Source organism: Bos indicus x Bos taurus, chromosome 10, assembly GCF_003369695.1.
Source record: "Bos indicus x Bos taurus breed Angus x Brahman F1 hybrid chromosome 10, Bos_hybrid_MaternalHap_v2.0, whole genome shotgun sequence".
Lineage (NCBI taxonomy): Eukaryota > Metazoa > Chordata > Mammalia > Artiodactyla > Bovidae > Bos > Bos indicus x Bos taurus.
This window is the reverse complement of record NC_040085.1, coordinates 64557685-64574227: the sequence shown is the minus strand read 5'-3', so window position 1 is coordinate 64574227 and position 16543 is coordinate 64557685. Positions and strand designations below refer to the sequence as shown.

Below are 16543 nucleotides of genomic sequence, written 5' to 3'. Positions count from 1 at the left end.
TGGAAGGAAAGTTATGATCAACCTAGATAACATATTCAAAAGCAGAGACATTACTTTGCCAACAAAGGTCCGTCTAGTCTAGGCTATGGTTTTTCCAGTGGTCATGTATGGATATGAGAGTTGGACTGTGAAGAAGGCTGAGTGCCGAAGAATTGATGCTTTTGAACTGTGGTGTTGGAGAAGATTCTTGAGAGTCCCTTGGATTGCAAGGAGATCCAACCAGTCCATCCTAACGGAAATAAGTCCTGGGTGTTCATTGGAAGGACTGATGCTAAGGCTGAAACTCCAATACTTTGGCCACCTCATGAGAAGAGTTGACTCACTGGAAAGACCCTGATGCTGGGAGGCATTGGGGGCAGGAGGAGGAAGGGATGACAGAGGATGAGATGGCTGGATGGCATCACCGACTCAATGCACAATAGTTTGGGTGAACTCCGGGAGTTGGTGATGGACAGGGAGGCCTGGTGTGCTGTGATTCATGGGGTCACAAAGAGTTGGACACAACTGAGTAGCTGAACTGAACTGAACTACGTCATGAGATTTAAAAACCAGAATACAGAAAGCCTTGTGTGTTTTTCAGAGTTGGGTGGAGAATTCTGGGGAAGCATATGAGTCGGACACGACTGAGCGACTGAACTGACTGACTGACTGACTGACATACGAAATAAATTCTCAGAGGTGGGACTGCTTGATTAATGGGCTAACAGAATTCTTAATTTGAATACATATTGCCAAATTTCCTTTTAACGAGTGTCATTTTACACTAACACCAGAAGGTATGAGAATTTATGCTTCCCAAAGGTTTGCTGAACAATGGCATTATCAGACTTCGAGTTTTTCCAATATGATATGTAAAAATGAAATTTCAATGATTTATGATTTTTTTTTAATTTTTTTTACTATCAGTGAGACTAACCACCTTTTGCTTTGTATTTCGTTTTGCTTTGTGAACTGTCTAGACATGTCTTTTCTGTATTTTTCTATTTGTCTTTTCCCTTTCTAAAACATACTTTTATAGCGGGGTGATTGGTCTTCATTGTGTATTTTGAGTTGCAAATTGATATATAATTTAAAAACCATGAATCATATTAATAATTCTATCACAGTGGGAATTCCCTGGCTATCCATTGGTTAGAACTTGGTGCTTTTACTGTGGGGCCCGGATTTGATTTCTGATTGAGGAACTAAGATCCCGTAAGCCATGTGATGCAGAAAAAAGAAAAAAAATCCATAGCATTGCTTAACATTTTGCATATTCTTAGCTTTGTTTTTTAAGTGAAAGAAATACACCATATGTTTTATTCTTCTTAACTGCATAAGCCAATAGCATAAGAGTGCTGTTTTCAAATATAACGCTACTGACTCATCATCATGAGAAACTTAAAGATATTCTACTAGTCTTGGTAATGGGTAATAATGATAATAATGATAAACAATTAGTTATTGAGTATTTAACTAGGTTAGTTCTTTCATACATCATTTCATTGAATCTTCCACAAAATCTTGTATTATGGCTCAACAAGATACTGTATCATAAAGATGTCAATTCTTCCCAAATTAAACCAACCAAAACTGAATTAATTCTCACACAAATCCCAGCAAAATATTTTATAGTATTTGAAAAAGAATTTAAAATATTTATAAAAGATTAAAAGGCAAAAGAAGTCATGACAATTCTTAAGATAAGGGACAATATGGCAATGGAAGAAGAGAACTTGGCCACTTTAATATTCATAAAGCAGATTTTGGTAAAGCTGTCATTATTTAAACTCTAAAATTTTATCTCTAGTATAAAGTAGATCTCAATACTAAAGTAACAGAACTGAGGGTTCAAATTCAGATCTTCCCAGCTCCAAAGTTCATGCTCTTAACAATTACATATATTTCCGATTTATACTGATTTTTCTATGTTTTTTCATTAAATTACCCTCATAAAAATATATGCAATATATGGACAGAAGACAAAATTAATTAGTATAGGCAGAATCATAACCCTGGCAACATCTGTACTACATACAGTACTGATGAGTTAATAAATAAAGCATGGAACAAAACTATGTATCAAATCTCTGGCAAACTAATAACACTATACCAATTACCTGACATGGATTTCCATAAAATTCAAATATGTAACTTTATGTTTATACTTTAAATGAGTCAGTTTAAATGTTTCACCAATATAAAATGATGTCTATATTATCTACAGGATCAGAATTGACTATGAAGTTTTAAAGAGTTGGTAATACAGAGTACATTCTGGTTTTGCATAATTTCTTTTTTTTGGTTTAAAAAAAAATTTTATACAATTCTTAAAGGTTGCAGTCCATTTACATTTACTACAAAATACTGACTATATTCCCTGTGTTGTACAATACATCCTTTTATTAATTTTTTAAATTTTTAATTAAAGGATTATTTTACAATATTGTGATGGTTTCTGCCATACACTAATATGAGTTGGCCATAGGTATACATATGTCCCCTCCCTCTTGAACCTCTCTCCCCTCTCCTTCCCTGTCCCACCCCTGTAGGTTGTCACAAAGCACCAGCTTTGAGTGCCTTCGTCATACAGCAAATTCCCACTGGCTACCCATTTTACCATATGGTAATGAACATTACCATATGGTAATGAACAATGCATTCTTGAGCCTATCTTAAACCCAATAGTTTGCACCTCCCACTTTCCTACCTGGATACTTCCTCTCCTCCCTGCCCACCAGGAGTGGTTTTGTATAATTCCATCTTACTATAATAGATTAGAAACTCTATTTAACATAGAAAGTTTGATTAAACAACAACAGAAATGCTTAAAATATATATTTTTTTAAAGATTAAAAATATCAGTTTATGTAAGAACCAAAAGCAATGCATGTGATTGTTAGCTATATCTTGAACTTAAAAAGAGAAAAGCTATAAGGATACTTTTGGAACAACTGAAGGAATTCAAATATGGACTCTATATTATATAGTATTAACACATTCGTGTTAAACTGGGGGGCATAATAATGGTATTTTGGATATGTAATAAAGAATCTTATTCTTAGGACATACTGCTGATGCTTTTAGAAGTAAAGTATCATGATATCTACAACTGTCAAATGACTTTTAAAGAATATATAGGGACATCCTTGGTGGTCCAGTGGTTAAGAATTCACCTTCCAAGGGGACGAACGTTCAATACTTGGTTGAGGACCTAAGATCCCACATGCTGTGGGGAAATAAGCCTGTGCACCACAACTCGAGAGCCAGCACATCGCAACTGCTGAGTCCATGGGCTCTAGAGCCCATGCTCCACAACAAGAGAAGTGCATGTGTTGCAGTGAAGACCCAATGCAGCCAAAAAAACAGAATATATGATGCACAACATACAAAGACAAAGAAAAGGTGTCAGAATGTTGTCAATTGGTAAATGTAGATAAAGCATACACAGGTGTTCACTGTATTATACTTTCTAAGATTTTAGAGTTTTTAAAATAAAATACAAGGGTAATTTTTATTGTAATCATAGCTACAATAAATCAATCTCCACCACAAACTACGATCTTTTGACCCAATTTAAAATCTGTCCATTTTACTGTTCTTTAACAAAGGTATTAAAAATTGCCCAGGACTTCAAGTCATGAAAAAGAGTCATACCTACCGGCAAGTGTGTTTCACTTGTTGAAACATCCCCAGAAACACCTGTAACAACAGGATCTGGCTTCTTTGCTTCTCTGTCACCTAGCATGACAGCAATGGTCTCAGCAAGAGCTTCATTTACAATATGCCTGATCATGTCTGAATTCACAGGAACCCCAGCATCGACAAAAAGCTGGAGCGCACCACTGCTTGTTCCTTCCACTAAAAAATGACAGAACTTTAGAATAAGTGTGAAAAAAACATGCTTGCATTCTAAGTCTTAATTCTTATAATTTTAGAGATGTGAACATATGTGTATGAGATGGTGTAACGAGGAATTAAATGAAAATACAAAATCTACTTATTATGCAAGACAATAAGATGGAAACTCACATAATGAACATTGTCTCTAGAGAAACTAAACAGGGGAAGAAAACATTCGAATGAAAACTTACTTATATGGCCTCTTCCCTACCACTACAAAATTTAGTGATTAAAAAGGATTTGCAGCCACTTTAAAGGTTTTCATCTGAAAAAAAATCTACATTTCCAAGAGAAGGGGATCAGGAAAACCCTGTGATGGATCCTGACAAAACACAAGGGCGATAGGGAGATATTTAGAAAAATGGCAGCTTCTTCATAAAAATGAAGACAAACCTTACTTCCTTCTCTAGTTTCAGATATATCCATTACTAACACTACAGATAATCCTCCTCAAACTTTTAACATAGTTTAGGGGCTTGTCAGCAGCTCTATAGGTATATTAATTTTCCAAATGGGTTGTAATTTTCACTTGTATGAATATAGGATGTCAGTAAAACGTCCTAAAGAGACTTTATTAGGCTTAAAGTGACTATATCGCTAAAGCTCTGTGTGGAAAACATGTAAACAGTGATCAATACAACTTGATGGAAATATGACCTCTCAAAGAGTAATACTCCTTAATTAGCACAACTATGGCAGCATTCGCTGGATCATGGAAAAAGCAAGAGAGTTCCAGAAAAACATCCATTTCTGTTTTATTGACTATGCCAAAGCCTTTGACTGTGTGGATCACAATAAACTGTGGAAAATTCTGAAAGAGATGGGAATACCAGACCACCTGACCTGCCTCTTGAGAAACCTGTATGCAGGTCAGGAAGCAACAGTTAGAACTGGACATGGAACAAAAGAGTGGTTACAAATAGGAAAAGGAGTATGTCAAGGCTGTATATTGTCACCCTGCTTATTTAACTTATATGCAGAGTACTTCATGAGAAACACTAGACTGGAAGAAGCACAAGCTGGAATCAAGATTGCCAGGAGAAATATCAATAACCTCAGATATGCAGATGACAGCATCCTTATGGCAGAAAGTGAAGAGGAACTAAAAAGCCTCTTGATGAAAGTGAAAGAGGAGAGTGAAAAAGTTGGCTTAAAGCTCAACATTCAGAAAACGAAGATTATGGCATCCGGTCCCATCACTTCATGGGAAATAGATGGGGAAACAGTGGAAACAGTGTCAGACTTTATTTTGGGGGGCTCCAAAATCACTGCAGATGGTGACTGCAGCCATGAAATTAAAAGACGCTTACTCCTTGGAAGGAAAGTTATGACCAACCTAGACAGCATATTCAAAAGCAGAGACATTACTTTGCCAACAAAGGTCCGTCTAGTCAAGGCTATGGTTTTTCCTGTGCTCATGTATGGATGTGAGAGTTGGACTGTGAAGAAGGCTGAGTGCCGAAGAATTGATGCTTTTGAACTGTGGTGTTGGAGAAGACTCTTGAGAGTCCCTTGGACTGCGGGAGATGCAACCAGTCCATTCTGAAGGAGATCAGCCCTGGGATTTCTTTGGAAGGAATGATGCTAAAGCTGAAACTCCAGTACTTTGGCTACCTCATGCGAAGAGTTGACTCATTGGAAAAGACTCTGATACTGGGAGGGATTGGGGGCAGGAGGAAAAGGGGACGAGAGAGGATGAGATGGCTGGATGGCATCACTGACTCTATGGACATGAGGCTGGGTGAACTCCGGGAGTTGGTGATGGACAGGGAGGCCTGGTGTGCTGCGATTCATGGGGTTGCAAAGAGTCGGACACAACTGAGCAACTGAACTGAACTGAACCGATGGCAGCATTACTCAGAATTCCCTAAAAGGTAGGTAGAGATATCTTGGGATCACTTGTTGAGAGGTAAGTAATAACAATTTACTCTGGAGCTACCACAGCAAAGATCACCATAATCCCAAACCCAAATTCAAAAATATATGTCAATATGTTTCCTTTTTAGTTCCCATAATTCCATGTTTCAACATGATAAAAAATCAGAATATCTCTGTTATAAAACCTAAAAGCCCTACTCAAGCATAGGAAAACAAAAGCGAACATACATGCTTTTAAAGAAAACAGAACAGAATCTAAACACCCTTTACATGAGACCATCTTTCCTTAAGGCAACAAAGCCTGAATTAGTTCACTGAAACTGCCACCTGACCCATGTGATGGACTGCGAAGAGGACCGTTACTAGCCCTGCTTTGTGCTAGCAGGAGAGACTGCTGGAGAATGCAAACACTCCAAAATATGCCATCAGGACATTCTGACCTAGCAATGAGGAAAAAATATCTGGCAGTTTGGATAATATTCCTTATAAACTGGATGAATCTTTGGAGATACTTGCTTGCTTTCCTGGACTGGTCTCCTTGTCTTGGGATTGCTGAATACCATCTCCACAACTAGAATCTTGACCAAAAGCTATGGGAGTCCAACTGCCTGTTTCTCCAAGGCATATTTCATGGTGCTTTGCCTTCTCTTTAGCTTCTAGTTCTTTTTTATTTCAGTTTCATTTTGACTGACATTTTCCATCTGTTGCTTTTTCAACAGATTTTGAAATATTCTTGGAGCAATTATTTGGATGAATTGGTTTTCGTTTTCTTTCGGATTTGTATTCCTAGATGTCTTCTTTCAAAAAAGTTTCTTCTAACACGACAAAATGACTTTATCACTAGGTGTCAGTCGAGAGTTAGGCTCTAAGGGAACTGATTACTGGCTAGATCTGTCTCTTTCCTTTCGACTCCCCCTCTTCTCCTCTTGGTCACCTCTATCTCCTTCTTCCGTCTTCCCTTCTCTATGTTACTCTGTGAACCTCTCTGACTGTTCCAGACCGTGGAGAGCACATAGGGAATTGATTACTAGCTACATTCCTCTCTCCCCTTTTGATTCCCCCTCTTCTCCTTCTGGTCACCTCTATCTCCCTCCTCCCTCTTCTCTTCTCCATGTAACTCTGTGAACCTCTCTGGGTGTCCCTCACTGTGGAGAATCTTTTTACCACTAACCTAGATGGTTTATCATCCATGTTGTATGGTTGGAGAAGCCTTGAGGCTACTGTAAGAATAAGACTGAAAGCCAGAGGCAAGAGGCTTAAATCCAAAACTTGAGAACACCAGAAAACTCCTGACTCTAGGGAACATTAATTGACAAGAGCTCATCCAAAAGCCTCCATACCTACACTGAAACCAACCTCCACCCAAGAGCCAACAAGTTTCAGAGCAAGACATACCAAGCTAATTCTCCAACAATGCAGGAACATAAGCCTGAGCATTGAAATATAGGTGGCCAAAAGTCACACCAAACCCATAGACACCTTAAAACTCACTACTGGACACTTCCTTGCACTCCACAGAGAAGAGATCCAGCTCCACCCACCAGAACACCAATGCAAGCTTCCCTAACCAGGAAACCTTGACAAGCCACTTGTCCAACCAAACCCACAGGGAGGAACCTCCATAAAAAAGAGGAACCACAAACTTCCAGCATACAGAAAGGCCAATCTAATCAAGATGAAAAGGCAGAGAAATATTCAGCAGGTAAAGGAACATGATAAATGCCCACCAAACCAAACCAAAGAGGAGGAGATAGGGAGTCTACCTGAAAAAGAATTCAGAATAATGATAGTAAAAATGATCCAAAATCTTTAAAACAAAATGGAGTTACAGAAAAATAGCCTGGAGACAAGGATTGAAAAGACACAAGAAAGGTTTAACAAGGACCTAGAAGAAATAAAAAAGAGTCACTCAATAATGAATACTGCAATAACTGAGAACAAAAATATTCTGGAGGGAACCAACAGTAAAATAACTGAGGCAAAATAGGATAAGTGAGGCAGAAGATAGAATGGTAGAAATAAATGGATCAGAGAGGAAAAAAGAAAAACGAATTAAAAGAAATGAGGACAACCTCAGAGACCTCTGGGACAATATTAAACACCCCAACATTCAAATCATAGGAGCCCCAGAAGAAGACAAAAAGAAAGGCCATGAGAAAATACTTGAGGAGATAATAGTTGAAAACTTCCCTAAAATGGGGAAGGAAATAGCCACCCAAGTCCAAGAAACCCAGAGAGTCCCAAACAGTATAAACCCAAGGCGAAACACCCCAAGACACATATTAATCAAATTAATGAAGATCAAACACAAAGAACAAATATTAAAAGCAGCAAAGCAAAAACAAAAAATAACACACAAGGGGATTCCCATAAGGATTACAGCTGATCTTTCAATAGAAACTCTTCTGGCCAGAAGGGAATGGCAGGACATACTTAAAGTGATGAAAGAGAAAAACCTACAACCCAGATTACTGTACCCAGAAAGGATCTCATTCAAATATGAAGGAGAAATTAAAAGCTTTACAGACAAGCAAAGGCTCAGAGAATTCAGCACCACCAAACCAGTTCTTCAACAAATGCTAAAGGATCTTCTCTATACAGGAAACACAGAAAAGGTTTATAAACTAGAATCCCCCCCAAAAAGTAAATGGCAACGGGATCATGCTGCTGCTGCTGCTGCTGCTGCTAAGTCACTTTAGTCATGTCCAACTCTGTGTGACCCCATAGACGGCAACCCGCCAGGCTCCCCTGTCCCTGGGATTCTCCAGGCAAGAACACCGGAGTGGGTTGCCATTGCCTTCTCCTAATGGGATCATACTTATCAATAACTACCTTAAATGTAAATGGGTTGAATGCCCCAACCAAAAGACAAAGACTGGCTGAATGGATGCAAAAACAAGACCCCTCTATATGCTGTCTACAAGTGACCCACCTCAAAAGAAGGGACACATACAGACTGATAGTGAAGGGCTGGAAAAAGATATTTCACGCAAACGGAGACCAAAAGAAAGCAGGAGTAGCAATACTCATATCAGATAAAATAGACTTTGAAATAAAGGCCGTGAAAAGAGACAAAGAAAGACACTACATAATGATCAAAGAATCAATCCAAGAAGATGATATAACAATTATAAATATATATGCACCCAACATAGGAGCACCACAATATGTAAGGCAAATGCTAACAAGTATGAAAGGGGAAATTAACAGTAACACAATAATAGTGGTAGACTTTAATACCCCACTCACACCTATGGATAGATCAACTAAACAGAAAATTAGCAAGGAAACACAAACTTTAAATGATACAATGGACCAGTTAGACCTAATTGATATCTATAGGACATTTCACCCCAAAACAACGAATTTCACCTTTTTCTCAAGTGCACACAGAACCTTCTCCAGGATAGATCACATCCTGGGCCATAAATCTAGCCTTGGTAAATTCAAAAAAATTGAAATTATTTCAAGTATCTTTTCTGATCACAATGTGAAAAGATCAGATGTCAACTACAGGAAAAAAACTATTAAAAATACAAACATATGGAGGCTAAACAACATGCTTCTGAATAACTACCAAATCATAGAAGAAATTTTAAAAAATCAAAATATGCACAGAAACAAATGAAAATGAAAACACAACAACCCAAAATCTATAGGATTCAGTAAAAACAGTGCTAAGGGGAAGGTTCATAGCAATATAAGCTTATCCTACGAAACAAGAGAAAAATCAAATAAATAACCTAACTTTATACTTAAAGCAACTAGAAAAAGAAGAAATGAAGAAGCCCAGGGTTAGTAGAAGGAAAGAAATCATAAAAAGTAGGGCAGAAATAAATGAAAAAGAAACAAAGGAGACCACAGCAAAAATCAACAAAGCTAAAAGCTGGTTCTTTGAGAAGGTAAATAAAATAGACAAACCATTAGCCAGTATCATCAAAATAAAAAAAAAAAAAGAAGAATCAAATCAACAAAATTAGAAATGAAAATGGAGAAATCACAACAAACACAGAAATACAAAGGATCATAAGAGACTACTATCAGCAACTATATGTCAACAAAATGGACAACTTGGAAGAAATGGGCAAATTCTTAGAAAAGTATAACTTTCCAAAACTGAACCAGGAAGAAATAGAATATCCCATCATAAGCATGGAAATTGAAACTGTAATCAGAAATCTTCCAGCAAACAAAAGCCCAGGACTAGACGGCTACACAGCTGAATTGTACCAAAAATTTAGAGAAGAGCTAACACCTATCCTACTCAAACTCTTCCAGAAAATTGCAGAGGAAGATAAACTTCCAAACTCATTCTATGAGGCCACCATCACCCTAATACCAAAACCAGACAAAGATGCCACAAAAAAAGAAAACTACAGGCCAATATCATTGATGAACATAGATGCAAAAATCCTTAACAAAATTCTAGCAAACAGAATCCAACAACATATTAAAAAGATCATACATCATGACCAAGTGGGCTTTATCCCAGGGATGCAAGGATTCTTCAATATTCACAAATCAATCAATGTGATACACCACATTAACAAATTGAAAGATAAAAACCATATAATTATCTCAATAGATGCAGAGAAGGCCTTTGACAAAATTCAACATCCACTTATGATAAAAACCCTCCAGAAAGCAGACAGAGAAGGAACATACCTCAACATAATAAAAGCCATATATGACAAACCCACAGCAAACATTATCCTCAATGATGAAATATTGAAAGCATTTCCCCTAAAGTCAGGAACAAGATAAGGATGCCCACTCTCACCACTATTATTCAACATAGTTTTGGAAGTTTTAGCCACAGCAATCAAAGCAGGAAAAGAAATAAAAGGAATTCAGATTGAAAAAGAAGTAAAACTCTCACTGTTTGCAGATGACATGATCCTCTACACAGAAAACCCTAAAGACTCCACCAGAAAATTACTAGAGCTAATCAATGAATATAGTAAAGTTGTAGGCTATAAAGTTAACACACAAATTTCCCTTACATTCCTATACACTAACAATGAGAAAACAGAGAAATTAAGGAAACAATTCCATTCACCATTGCAATGAAAAGAATAAAATACTTAGGAATAAATCTACCTAAAGAAACAAAAGACCTATATACAGAAAACTATAAAACACTGATGAAAGAAATCAAGATGACACAAACAGATGGAAATATACCATGTTCATGGATCAGAACAATCTTTATAGTGAAAATGAGTATATTACCCAAAACAATCTATAGATTCAATGCAATCCCTATCAAGCTACCAATGGTATTTTTCACAGAAGTAGAACAAATAATTTCACAATTTGTATGGAAATACAAAAACCTTGAATAGCCAAAGCAATCTTGAGAAAGACAAATGAAACTGCAGGAATCAACCTGCCTGACTTCAGACTATACTACAAAGCTACAGTCATCAAGACAGTATGGTACTGGCACAAAGACAGAAATATAGATCCATGGAACAAAACAGAAAGCCCAGAGATAAATCCATGCACCTATGGACACCTTATCTTTGACAAAGGAGGCAAGAATATACAATGGAGAAAATACAATCTCTTTAACAAGTGGTGCTATGGAAACTGGTCAACCACTTGTAAAAGAATAAAACTAGAACATTTTCTAACACCATACACAAAAATAAACAAAATGGATGAAAGATCTAAATGTAAGACCAGAAATTATAAAATTCCTAGAGGTAAACATAGGCAAAACACTCTCTGACATAAATCACAGCAGGATCCTCTATGAACCACCTCCCAGAGTAATGGAAATAAAAGCAAAAACAAACAAATCAGAGCTAATTAAACTTAAAAGCTTTTGCACATCAAAGGAAACTGTAAGCTAGGTGAAAAGACAGCCTTCAGAATGGGAGAAAATAATAGCAAATGAAGCAACTGACAAACAACTAATCTCAAAAATATATAAGAAACTCCTGCAGCTCTATTCCAGAAAAATAAACAACCCAATCAAAAAAGGGGCCAAAGAACTAAACAGACATTTCTCCAAAGAAGACATACAGATGGCTAACAAATACATGAAAAGATGCTCAACATCACTCATTATCAGAGAAATGCAAATCAAAACCACAATGGGGTACCATCTCACGCTGGTCAGAGTGGCTGCCATCAAAAAGTCTACAAACAATAAATGCTGAAGAGGGTGTGGAGATAAGGGAAACTTCTTACACTGTTGGTGGGAATGCAAACTAGTACAGCCACTATGGAGAACGGTGTGGAGATTCCTTAAAAAACTGGAAATTGAACTGCCATATGACCCAGCAATCCCACTGTTGGGCATACACACCGAGGAAACCAGAATTGAAAGAGACACGTGTACCCCAATGTTCATCGCAGCACTGTTTACAATAGCCAGGACATGGAAGCAACCTAGATGTTCATCAGCAGACAAATGGAGAAGAAAGCTGTGGTACATTTACACAATGGAATATTCAGTTTAGTTCAGTTCAGTCGCTCAGTCGTGTCCGACTCTTTGCGACCCCATGAATCGCAGCACGCCGGGCCTCCCTGTCCATCACCAACTTCCAGAGTTCACTACTCAGCTATTAAAAAGACTGCCTTTGAATCAGTTCTAGTGAGGTGGATGAAACTGAAGCCTATTACACAGAGTGAAGTAAGTCAAAAAGAAAACCACCAATACAGTATACTAATGCATATATATGGAATTTAGAAAGATGGTAACAATGACTCTATATGCGAGACAGTAAAAGAGACACAGATATAAAAAACAGAGTTTTGGACTCTGTGGGAGAAATCGAGGGTGGGATGATTTGAGAGAATAGCATTGAAACATGTATATTATCATATGTGAAACAGATTGCCAGTCCAGGTTCAATGCATGAGACAGGGTGCTTAGGGCTGGAACACTGGGATGACCCTTAGGAATGGATGAAGAGGGAGGTGGGAGGAGGGTTCAGGATGGGGAACACACATACACCCATGGCTGATTCATGTCAATGTACAGCAAAAGCCACTATAATACTGTAAAGTAATTAGCCTCCAATTAAAATAAATATATTACTTTTTTTTAAAGTTAGGCTCTAAATGAGAAAAACCCTTATTTATAAGTAATTTAAAACCTAGTGAGTGAGACAGATATACAAACCAATCATAATACAATTTGATAGTTACTATAACAAAGATACACATACACAAAGTGCTACAGGAAATAACAGAGAGATTTAGGGGAAGGGGACAGAGGCTGGTAGAATAATCTGAATGCTACAGTATGGAATAAGAACGTAACGGAGAAATAACTTCCTCTGCAGAGAACTGAGAGGTCATACTGAAAAGAAAAGGACTTTTATCTTTTGTCAACTAAGGACTACATGATTTCTAGAATACATAAATTTGCAATGACCTGAAGGTTTTGTCTTTTAATAACAGAAAAAGCTAAAAGATTCCACTTTACCTACCAATGTCAGAAGTCAATGGCTCACTGGCCTCACTGACTGAGACACTGACATTAGCTGTGGCCTGCTGCTGGATTGGAAGGAGCCCAGAGATCATTCTTGACATTATTTCTTGTTCTACCCTGAGGGAAAAAGTTAAGGATTCCTAAATTTAGTTGAAATATATAAATGGTTAGAAATATCACCCTTAAAAATAACTGGTACCCACAGACACAAAAATTTACATGTGAAAGTAGTCATCCTGAAAGCTGAACCTGGAAAAGAAGAAAAAACTCAAAAATATCTCCTAGCAAAACACATCAAATCTCTGTGTTAAAGATAGTTTATCAAATTAAAATCTTTCTGATCAGTCTAATGAAAAGTTTAAAAGACCTCATAAATTCAAAATAAAGTTAGGTCAATGACTACCTGGCATATCATGCACCTAAAATGTTGGGTTCCCTACTCTGAAAGCATGTATAAAACCCCAACAAGATCAAAGCTAGAAAAGATCAGCTACACTCTCTTCAAAGGAGTAAATATATATACTGCAACACAGGCAGTCTTCCCCTAAAAAGGGAAAAAACTTATTTTCAAGGTCATTATTAGGAAGGGAAAGTAGGAGAGTAAAAGGAAAGGAAACACAATGGGAGATTGTTTCTGTATATTTCTTTAGAGATGCTAACAGGCTTCTTAATTATTATTATTGTTATACAAGTAACAGATGTTCATTGTAGAAAAATCAGAGAAAACATAAAAGCTAAAAAAAAAAAAAAAGAGCTCACTCACAATCTCAGATTAAGGAATAAACAAAGTTAATTAACAATTTGGTATTATTTTTCAATATTTTTCCCATGCACATTCATTTTTGAGTGAGCTCTTCTAAACTATGGTTGCATCCCTGGTATCCTCCTTCATTTATGCACCAGTATGTTATTAATATCTTTCTATATCATTAAATATTCTTTTAAACCCAATCTTGCTAACTGTATTAACAGTCAATTGTATAGTTTATTCCATAACTTCTTTAAGGCTTCTCACAGGTAAAAGTAAGTATAAAAATAGAGTTCATGAGTTTATATACATAATATATACATAATAAAACAGTGCCTTGTTTGCAGTTAGCACTACAATACAAATGATAAGTATTCTATGGCCTACTGGTAGAACTAATTATTTCCTTAGGATAAATTTCTGGAAACTAACCACTGGATCAAAGAACGTGAACATTTTTAATGCTCTTTTGTCACTCAACAATAGCCTCTTTTGCCATAATAGACAGCCTATGTACAAATATTCAAGAACAGAAATAATACCTCCAACAGTTAGTTAAACCCTCGGCATCACATCAGATAGTGTCCAGTGACTAGTACAGCAAAGAAAAAAATTAATAAACAAAAAGAAACAAGGAAGATATTCAACCAAAACTTAATACATTCTATCTATACTTGCTACTACAATTCTGTTCAGCCCACCAACACTATAAACTCACCACTGAATTAAGCTATTTTCCAATGTTTCTTTTCTGTGAATTACTTTATCCAAAATATCAGTAGTGGGCTGAGAAGTAGAAGCAACTGGCGGAAATGGAGGGCCATTATATTTTGTAGAAACAGCTTTAACACTTCTATTAAACTCCAGAATTGGTTCAGAGTATTCTGAAATTTCATCACATTTTTCTTCTTCCTGGTAATAATTAAAAAAAGAACTATTATATTCAAGTAACTGTTCAACACTTACTGAATGACAAGTATAGGTGGGGAACGTAAATAGTTGAATTAACCAACACTTCTAAATTAATAAATATCATTTTCTAATTTGGTGGTATCACTATCATACATACATTTGTCATATAAAGTACATTGAAGAAACTCTAATTATACAATTATTTTGTCTTTTAAAACCCAATATTCATTTTAAATAGTCAAAAACAAACTAGAGAACTTGGTTATTCCTGCATAAAACATTACCAACATTTCCCCCTATATATTTATTAATTTATTATAATAGTAAAACTGATACTTCCAAATATTGCTGTTACTCTTATGGAACATATAGTGTAGGACAAAGGAACCTGGTGTGCTATGAGACCCATGGGGTCTCAAAGAGTTGTACATGACTTAGCAACTGAACAGCAAAAATGCAGTTAGGTTATTTTACACATTAATTGTGCCATCACATCAGGATCCAGTGTTATTTCCGGAATTTTTAAACTTTCTGTTATGAAAAATATAAGGAATGATGCTAAAGCTGAAACTCCAGTACTTTGGCCACCTCACGCGAAGAGTTGACTCATTGGAAAAGACTCTGATGCTGGGAGGGATTGGGGGCAGGAGGAGAAGGGGACGACAGAGGATAAGATGGCTGGATGGCATCACTGACTCGATGGACGCGAGTCTCAGTGAACTCCGGGAGTTGGTGATGGACAGGGAGGCCTGGCGTGCTGCGATTCATGGGGTCGCAAAGAGTCGGACACAACTGAGCGACTGATCTGATCTGATCTGATACACATTTAAAGCTAAAAAAATAGCACTATATATAAATGACAAGAATCCCACCTACCTGTTCCCCCACTTTAAAATTACCAACTCATGACCAGCTCTATGTCATCTATACTTCCCCCATCCACTTTCCCCTTCACATATCATTTTGAAGTAAATCACAGATATCATATCATTTTATCTGTAAATAATCCAGTATGTACCTCAAAAAAAGTTAAGGATCTTTAAAAAGTGTAACTCAATAATATTCTCCTATTGAAAAATGAATTCCACAGCTATTAAGTGGCAGAGCAAGGGTAGACACACTCCTCTTTGAAGTCCAAATTCTTTGCTATTTCTATAATGTTTCTTTCATTTGTACATTGAACAGCTGTCTAAAGTCACTTCTACACATTAGGAACATAGATAAATAATATTCTTGCCTTCAAGACATTCATGTGGAGCTCACAAGAGAAAACATACCAGTGAGCAAGTAACTAATATATTACATATCTCTTAATATTTAAAATAAGGTTTTATTTTATTATAAACAAAGCTAGTCTTAGTTCTGAAAGTCTAAGAAACACGAACAAATGTCTTCTTGAAAGTCTACTGACACATCATTATTCAAATAGTCTCTATGTTCTATTTCTCCCATCCTTTATATAGGTTGGTACAAAAAGTAATTGTGGTTTCAGGGCCTGAATTTTACATCATTCTAATTAGGCTCAAACACATCTTTACTAATCAAAATAGAAACCCTTATAATCAATACATTTTTGCCAATAAGTTGGTTTATTTCTCTAGCATATTCAAAAAACTCTAGGAAAGCATTTTCTGCCTCCTGCTGGTTGTAGAAGCATTTTCCCTGCAAAACGTTGT

General features: G+C 36.6%; 1 protein-coding gene across 12 annotated transcripts in view; it reads right to left on the bottom strand.

Moving 5' to 3' along the window:
• The window catches only part of KIAA0586 (KIAA0586 ortholog), a 165536-nt gene that overhangs the window by 105149 nt on the left and 43844 nt on the right, over positions 1-16543 (bottom strand). For all 12 annotated transcript variants that reach the window (XM_027554224.1, XM_027554221.1, XM_027554214.1 and 9 more), the window contains exons 20-22: positions 14674-14867; positions 13206-13324; positions 3641-3840 (exon numbers count right to left, since the gene is read on the bottom strand). In XM_027554224.1, the coding sequence (XP_027410025.1) occupies positions 3641-3840; positions 13206-13324; positions 14674-14867 (513 nt within the window). The remainder of the gene's footprint in view (positions 1-3640; positions 3841-13205; positions 13325-14673; positions 14868-16543) is intronic.